We start from the raw sequence: 9127 nt of genomic DNA, 5'->3' as shown, positions 1-9127 counted from the left end.
AGACATAATATAAGCTTATATTATGTCTATGGTTTTTCTGACCCGCTCCGTCTCAGAAAAACTACGGCAAGCTAAAAAGCACATAAGCCTGTTCAGAAAAATGTGCCAAACTAACCGATATGTTTACCGCACAAACTTTGACCGCTGGAGCAGATTGAGTAGCGGAGATGGAGGGGGGAATTAGTGATTCATTGTCGTCAGAGAAGGATGAGAGAGAGAGACGTCACGATTGAGGAAGAGTTCAGGTGAGCTGCTGCTGCCCGGTAAAATTGAGAGGAAATCTTCATGAAGAAAAGAGCGTTTCATGCAGGGAGGAGGCCAGGTGTGTGAGAGTGAGTCAGGGAGGGGAAGCTACACTAAGCTAGCAGCAGGCGGTCTGAAAAACACTGAGATAACACAGGAATGATGTGCAATTAGTAATGAACACGTTCTGAGATATTTCAGTAATAAGAAAAATTGTGAATTTCAATAGAAAACGTAATAAGTAAGGGAAAACCAATAGAAGAGTTAGAAAACAGCTATTGATACCATTTAAAAATGTTTAAAAATGACTAGATGCATCTTAAGTAAATACTATCTGGGGGAGTTGAAGCCAAAATCTCGAAATGTTCAACATAGAAAATGATAATGATTGCAGGAATGTTAGGGTTGTGTAGTTAAAGTTTGCTGTTAGTAATTAATTCAAGTGAACTTACTGCACTACACCTGTGTTAAGGTTTCCATGCTTTATGTTAAATTAGTTTGTATGTACGATACACTTATTGTCAGTAAATCAGTTTTCACAGAGTTAATGCTTGTACTGATGGGGTATGTAATTAAAAGAAAAAAAATAGTGGCTGGTGAAATGTCTGAGTGGCTGGTAAAAATTTACACCCCTGGTTTCATGCAAGGTTGGGTCAGGGTCATGGTTAGTATACCACCAAGACACAGGGCAGCCATCTTGGATCATAGAGACAATATTTGTAGCCTTTAGCTCTGATTACACATCAGCATCTTCCTCCTTCTTGTTTTCTCTCATAACTTATCATACAAAACAAATAATAATAATAAAAAAGATTCCATGAATTTGCAGCTGGTGGTGCTTCCTTTGAGTTTGTCAATTAGTTTGCATGCTGAGAATCCACTGAAAGTCACCCCAGTGTGTTTGCCAACTTCAGCTAGTTAGCTCAGTTCTTGTGCCTCGTGTGATGTCATCAGCACAAATATAAACAAAGCAGACTTTACACTTATTTCTTCATTTGCACTTTCTAAAACACTCTGGACGTCCTGAAATCCTGAGCTGGAAATCTGTTTCTCTTTCCCTATCTGTGTTTTTATTGTCAGCGTACATTGATCAGTGGAACAAAAAAACCCATCACGAGACTGCCTTTAACTCCATCTTTTATTTTTCTCTTGCTTCCTCACTTTGTCTCCGTCTTCTCCCATCCTTTGGTTAGATTTCACCTCCCCTTTCTCTCCTTGCGCGTTGCGGCCTGTGAGGAAACATCTGTTCTCTTATTGGATTGGCTCCTTCACTTAGTGGCTCCTTCACTTAGTGGCTCCTTCACTCGCCACCCCCTTGACTTGTTGGGGGTAATGATGATAAAATTGTAATATCTCTGTGCTCATCAGTGTGTTACCCCCCCGCCCCCACCTCCCATGTATATTAACACCTCCTTTTCTAAAGGTTGTTCAAAGGAACGCATGTACCGATACACAGAGGGAACAGAGCGAGAGCCAGCTGAGAAATGGTAAAAGAGAGCACATAAACTGGACAGGACAGTAACAGAAGAGTGGTTGAAAGAAATAATTTTTACTAGGATTAAAGTCGGAAGGTGCTATTTTTGGCGTGACCAACAACAGAGAGGGGGGAAAAAAAGTCCATTGATGTTGCTGGTGAATTAGGATGAGAGATGTGTAATGTGACTCCGTGGCATCGTTCCAGACCAGAGGTGTGTTATCGTAAGCTGTTCTCACTCCACACGCGTCCACTGTACACTTGTGGTAATGTAAAACATCTCACCATCTCCTCCTCTCTTCCCCGGAGCACGTTTTTTTCCCTTTCTCTCTATTTCCCCCCCCCCTCTCTGCAACATTGTTTTCCGTGTGTGGGAGGTACAGGACCATGCCAAGTCCCAGATCAGATTTGAAAATTGATTTGAAAATTGACTGTTTTGGACAGCTGATAGCTATAAATCACGTTTCTTCTTCTTCTTCTTCTTCTTCTTCTTCTTCTTCTTCTTCTTCTTCTTCTTCTTCTTCTTCTTCTTCTTCCATTTCCCAGGGAGTTCCTCCTTTGATGTCGGATGGTAGTCGGCGAAGCTTTGAAGCTCAACCAGAGCAGCTCACTGCACTACTCGATGCTGTGTGAGGTAAAGTTTGCTGTGTGTTTAGACAAGCATACGTTACCAGAGTTACGACAGCTACATCTGTAACATGAGACAAAGATGATGTTTGATGAAAACTAAGACTCTTATCTTGTCCAATTCGACTTGTTGATATATTTTTCTATTTCTAGGTCTTCATGAAGCCAAAATAGCATTGAAATTGTAAAACAGAAACGAGCAAACGTATTGTAGACTCAAAAATAAAATGTGAAATGTGGTATTTTGTTGAATAGAAGCTATGAAGCAGATCTAGGTTTTTTTTATCTGCTATTGGTTAGCAATGTCCTCACATTGTTGATGTACTGTTTTTGTCTTATTTATTACTTTCATTGCTTACTTTTCTCAAATAGGCAAATTACTAACTCTGTCAAAATGACATGGCAACAACTCAATTACTACTTCTTCTTCCTTCTATACTTCAGATTAAAAAGTGTGATTTTTGGACATGGAGCGTCATCCAAAAATCACACACAAGAAAAAGTGACATTTTCTTCTTTCTACCAAAACTAAACTACCGCTACTAAACTTAAACTTGTTCTAATCAGAACCTCTGATGCTTTTAAAAAAAAAAGACCACATTGCTGAAGTTCAGTGGTACATTCTTTCTTTGCACATAATGTATCCAAGATGCATCAATGCAAAATTGCAGATCATTTAAAGCAATTTCTTTTAGTTTGTTCAACACAACAAAGCAGCTGAAGAACTGCTTCCTGTTTTACATCAAAATAAGAGTCTCAAATATTGAGCCTACAAGTTGACGAGATTAAATAAATGATCTCCATGTTCATAATAATAATAATAATAATAATAATAATAATAATGACTTACTTGATTCACAGATGATGCAACATGCTGACTGCAGGTTCACATTGTTTTGTGCAACAAACCTGACTTTTTTTCTACATTTTTGACCTTTGTAGTAAAATCTATTTTAGGCATTGCTTGTAACAGTTTAACTAATACATTTGCGACCTGTCATTTAAGCAGAAAAATTTTACACATAAAAAAAAAGTATCTCCTCTCACATGTATGACAGAGATATCTTTACCCACTTTAAATGTAACATATTGGACTTTTAACAAGGCAGTCACCTTTAAATTGCCCTATGAAGATAAACATCTCTAAGATGCTATTTTGCATTTCATCGGCTTCCTCTCTGCGTTCCTCCAACCGACCGTACCCTCCGACAATCTAATCCCCGGGAGAGAAAATTCTGGTCTCTTGCCTCGGATGCTTTGTGCACGGGGGGGTGGTGGAGTCAAGTACGGCTAATTTATTCACTCAGTCAGATTTCCTCTGACTCGTGGACGGCAGATGGAGAGGCCGATATTATATCGCCCATCTGAGTCACCCGGGGGAGAAAGATGAGGCCGAGGTGGAGACATCAGGGACAGATGTAGGGATGAGAGGAGAAGAGATTGACAGGAAAGATGCAAAAAGAAAGGGGGCACAGATAGCAAAAATTGGGGGAATTAAAAGTGGTTAGATGGAGAGATAGGACGGCACAGCCCGCAAGAGTGAGGGGCTGCGTTCGCCCCACTGAGTCAGCTGTTGAGCTGAACATTGAGTCACACAGGCTCTTATCAGATGTGTGGGTGTGGGGGCGACGCGTGGATCTGTGTGTGTGTCCCCTTATCTTAAGACAAGTGGTTCTGGTCCAATAACATCCTGGGAGATGGTTGGTATAAGCTGCTTAAACCCCAGATCTGACATCGAGGAATGAGGGAGAATAGATAGCGGTGGAAAGATGAGAAGAGGTGATGAGGATGGAAAGAAAATGAAGAGGAGGAGGAGACGGTCTGATAAGGAGGGTTGTGAGGACAAGATGAGAACGACTTGAAAGAGACGAGATGTGGGGGAAAAAAACGTAGAGGAAGAGGTGATGTGAGAAGGGTTTGGAAAAGTTTTTTTTTTGTGTAAAAGAAGAAAGTGAAAGTGGGGTTTTGAAATGTTTGTGCGCCATCTTTTTCAAAAAGGAAGGATTTGTGCAATCGGATCAACGGTGTCAACTTGAAGACACTTTTTTTTTTATCCCCGGATCCCCGGGTGGTCCTTTCATTTTCTCTGCTTACAGACGACAGTCTGGTTGCTGAAAATGCTTAATGCCTCTTTGAGGAATAGCATTAGGACAAGAATGTGTCTGTGTTCATGTTATTTGATTTTAGGTAGTTGGGTACCCAACTTTTCCATCTACACTTGTGAAGGTGCAAAAGCATTTTGATTTCTTTCTAATTTGACCAATTTATGTTTTTCTTAATCTTCTCAGATGCTGACTGCCAGAAGATGATGAACCAGCTTTGACGATCCACAGATGTCCTCCTTTTTCGGACCATTTGACTTCAACATCACATCCAGCACCTGTAAGCGAGGGAAGATTTTACCTGCTCTTGCTCTGGAAGACAACCTCCATCTTGTCTACTGTTAGTGTACAAAACTGACTGGTCCAGACACACGCAGTGGCATTTACCTGAATGATCTGAGCCAAATCATTCCCTTGTGAATTTGGCTGCTGAAACAGTAGATGATTTGAGTTTCTTAAAAGATTTTCTCCAAAGACAAAATCATTTCAGTCAACATCCTAGACCTATCAAACCCATTGCAAGGGCTACTGAGTATTGTCTTCGGCTTCCCTAAGGAGGAATCCTTTCCTCCTCCTCCTAAAATCCTTACAACGTCCTTCGACCGCCCAGACATGGACCTCCACAGGGCAGCCTTCAAGATGGAGAGCTCCTCCTATCTGCCAAACCCTCTTGCTTCTCCAGCCCTCATGGTGTTGGCCTCTACTGCTGAAGCTTCTCGTGACGCTTCGATTCCGTGCCAGCAGCCTCGCCCCTTTGGCGTCCCGGTCTCTGTCGAAAAGGATGTCCATTTGCCATTCAACAATGGTTCGTACACCTTTGCGTCGATGTATCACCGCCAAGGCGCGGTCCCGCCAGGATTTCCCAACAGGGACTTTCCTCCGTCCCTCCTCCACCTTCATCATCAGTTCGCCCCGCCCAACCTGGACTGCTCGCCCATCAGCATGCTGAACCACAGCGGTGTGGGCGCCTTCAGGCCTTTTGCCTCGCCTCCGGAAGATCGGGACGGGGTACCGGGCGGTTATCAATCTGCGTTCACCCCGGCGAAGCGCCTCAAGGGCTGCCTGGATGCGGAGGCTTCACCCCACCTGCGTTACTCTGATGCCGAGGGGAAAGAATATGACTTTGGCGGCACCCAGATCCCTCCGGGAGGCTCGCCCAGCAGTGCCTTGAAAGCAGTTGAGGACAGCGGGAAAAAGATCTTCGCCGTGTCCGGCCTCCTGTCAGACCGAGAGACTTCCTCCAGCCCAGAGGACCGCATTGAACGCTGTGAGTACTGAGTTACGTTTCCCATGACACTGTACTGAGTGTGTGATTGCACTTTCAGCATAGCTTACAAAGGAAATAGTTTTCTTTGGTATATGCTAGCATTTCCACTTCTTAAACCAGCTGTCCTTCAAACTCCCAAAATGCATGGACATGTTTTTTATGGTCATTCATGGGAATCTTATCATTGTGTGTCATTTAGCTCTTTTTAGTTTAACTTATTTAGCCTTAAAATGCATTGAAAATGTCACTTTTTCAAGACCTTGGAAGTCAGATTTGGTTAGCCCATTTGACCAATCACCTTTTAACTACATTTACACATCAGCAGGCATCTTTATGTGGACCTAGTTTAAATATCTCATTTATCAACCACAATTTCAGATAACAGCATATTTTATGTCTATTCAGTAAACATTTGATTGGGGGAATTTGGAGCAGTGTATTGAGTTGTGTTTTCTACCAGTTTTGTCATTCACACTATTGAAGGATTTCCTCAGTCATTTGACTTGACGGATTTAGAGATTGGTCAGTCGAAGATAAAGACAGAAACTTTCCTGCATTGCTTTCTCATAAGAACAACAATTTTAACAATGTGAAATGAAAAACAAAGTTGCTACATTTTGTGAGGAAACTCACAGAGTTGTCTTAGACCAATGAACAATTCCATCTATGTTCTCTTGTCATCATCTCTCCTGACTCTTGGTATCCTTTCACAAGTGCACAAGCTTCACTGGTCTCATTAGCATTTACCAGTGGAACGATGCCATTTGGCCCTCATGCACTGGGAATCTGATCATTGTGTGTGTGTGTGTGTGTGTGTGTGTGTGTGTGTGTGTGTGTGTGTGTGTGTGTGTGACGGGTTCAGAGACTGGCTGTGCTCTTTGCCATCAGCATTCATCATCGCTTTGCACTGGCAGCCACATTGCCAAAAGATTTACCCACACACCCTTACACTTGGCAGGCTGTGTTTGCGGGTGTGTGTGTGTGTGTGTGTGTGTGCGTGTGCGTGTGTGTGTGTGGCCACGGGGTTGTCAAAGCTCCAAGCACAAACACTCTAGCAGAGACACAAACAGCTTTTTAGCATGACCGGCGACATCTCCTACACATGTCAACAAGCTGCGTCGGATCCTGGTGGCAAATTGGGAGATGTGCAGACGGAGATCCGGGCTCACGCCGTCTAATTAGGGCGGTCCATATTTTTCTGCATTCCAGATTAAAAGCTGTAACAGACTTTCTGCCTGATCTCTTATCGATACATCAATCTTCCCTCTTCTCACTCTCTCTCACGTCTTTGGATTTGTGAGTGGGTGATTCGTCCTTGATGTAACAGATGAGAGACAGAGGCGACGACCTGAGACTGATCCGATAAAAGAAAAAAAAAAAAAAAAACGCAGGAGAGACGGGTGAGAAAAAGGAATGAAGGAAGAAAAGTAGAGGCGGGAAATTAAAGAAAACGAGACCCAGTGGCTGGCGGTGGTGGGATGAGGGTGGCAGTTGGGAAGGAGTCTAAAGATTACGTAGATGGGTGTGATTTTTAAAGAGACGAGATCAAGCACCAGGGACAGAGTCACATCAAATGGAATGTCTTTAGATATTTTCAAATCTGTACCTGGCCAGGTTAACGTTTAGCAAAAGCAGCTTCTACTTCAGCCGTAGGCTTTAAAGACATTTCAGGGTGTAGAGGAGCTGCTTACGGCACAGAGTTATGGGTTCTCCTTCACTGAGCTTGGCTATCCAGAGGAGCCGTAACGAACAAACAACTCTTTGGGACATTCCCATGAGGATAATGCTTTTGCTGTTTCACACACACACACACACACACACACACACACACACACACACACACACACACGCACACACGCATACACGTGTGTGTGTAGCTAGCTGGCAGCTTCACACAGTAACCTATTTTGGACTGCCATACTGATTAGGAGCTTTATTATGCTTGGGATCATAAAGTATCATTACTGACTGTGGTCACAGAGCAGCAACGTCTTTTCAGTCTTTATATAGAAGGTACACAAGCAGTTTAAAATATCATGTCAATGTTTGCACCATTTCACTACTTTAGGGGTTATTAGCATTAGTTTTTTTTTCTCTCTACCTCACAAAGCAAGTTTCATTGAGCGATCTCACGGATACGTTATAGTGCGGCAAAGACATTGAAGATAACAGGGAACGTATTGTCCCGGTGCACTGAGGTATCTCGAGGTAACTTTTCAGCGCTGATATAATTTGTAATCTTTGGATTTAATTTACAATTGCTAACAAAGTGCAGATATCTCTCGTCCACGTGAAATTAATTACATGTGGCTTTATGGACGCCATAAACCGACGAGAAGCAAAAAATAGTTCCAGGTTTTGCTGTCGATTAAGTCGGATTTATTTAAGCAACATGTGGACAGTAGCAACTATGTTCTGTGCTCTATGTACAGACATGTTAAAAAGTTTGTGCATTTAAATATTGTTTCATGTCACAACCACAAACTTTAACAAGCACTTTATTGGGTTGTAATATGCTAGACCAACAGCAAATGGTGCATAATAGGGAAATGGAGGACAAGGGTTATATTCTTTTCTGTCTACAAATGAAAATCTGAAAAGCGGTTCCTGTGTTCGCATTTTGCAGCCGATGCTCAGCATGAATATCTTCAGTAGCTGCAGGGTTTTTTGGGCGTGTTTTCTGTCATTTTTGCACATCTTAAGACTAAGATTTTTGCCCAGTCTAATAGTTCAAGGTCAGTCTGACTGGATTGAGAGCGCCGGTCAATTTTCAAGTCTCGCCAAAGATTTTGATCTTGACTTTTAACTGTTCCATTCTAACGAGGCCATATACTTTGATTTAAACCATCCAGTCATAGCTTCACTCAATGTTTAAGTTCACAATTTTCCAACTGGAAGGTGACCACCATGTTTTACTGGAAAGATGAGTAAATTAACCAGCTTACTTCTATAGTATGGTATGGTACACCTGGACAGGACAAAACCAAATGAGACAAAAAATGAAAAGATACAAAAAAAAAAAAGACTTCTTTACAACTTTATCCCTATGCATAGGGCTTTATTTTGGGGTCATCAGAATAAAGTGGCCTGAATATAACTGCATGTCACACTGAAAAATATATCAATTTCCTTCCGCGTCACCATTTTCCACCTCTTAGTTTTGATCTATTGAAAGAAAAAACAACATTGAAGTTTGTGTTTGTAAGTCGACCAAAGGCATAAGAGGCCTTTTGAGAGGCACTTCACACATTATCTCTTTATTTCCCAGCCTGAATTATGTCAATTTAAGTATATAAATTTTAATAGAAGAATATGTCAATGGATTTAAGCAGCTTAAACCAACACACAAGATATTTTCAATGCGTTTTCCAAAAAAGATGATGTTAGCAGAAAACTTGCGCTCCAACAAAACAG

The 9127-nt window shown here is 41.9% G+C and overlaps 1 protein-coding gene across 4 annotated transcripts in view; it reads left to right on the top strand.

Annotated features, from left to right (window-relative positions):
• The window catches only part of rnf220a (ring finger protein 220a), a 183237-nt gene that overhangs the window by 13453 nt on the left and 160657 nt on the right, over positions 1-9127 (top strand). For all 4 annotated transcript variants that reach the window (XM_016671787.1, XM_016671785.1, XM_016671788.1 and 1 more), the window contains exons 2-3: positions 2264-2351; positions 4633-5713. In XM_016671787.1, coding sequence (XP_016527273.1) covers positions 5059-5713 — 655 coding nt within the window. In that variant the 5' untranslated portion in view covers positions 2264-2351; positions 4633-5058. The remainder of the gene's footprint in view (positions 1-2263; positions 2352-4632; positions 5714-9127) is intronic.

Source organism: Poecilia formosa, unplaced genomic scaffold, assembly GCF_000485575.1.
Source record: "Poecilia formosa unplaced genomic scaffold, Poecilia_formosa-5.1.2 Scaffold51, whole genome shotgun sequence".
Classification (NCBI taxonomy): Eukaryota; Metazoa; Chordata; class Actinopteri; order Cyprinodontiformes; family Poeciliidae; genus Poecilia; species Poecilia formosa.
Note: the sequence above shows the minus strand (reverse complement) of the source record. Positions and strands in the feature narration are given on the sequence as shown.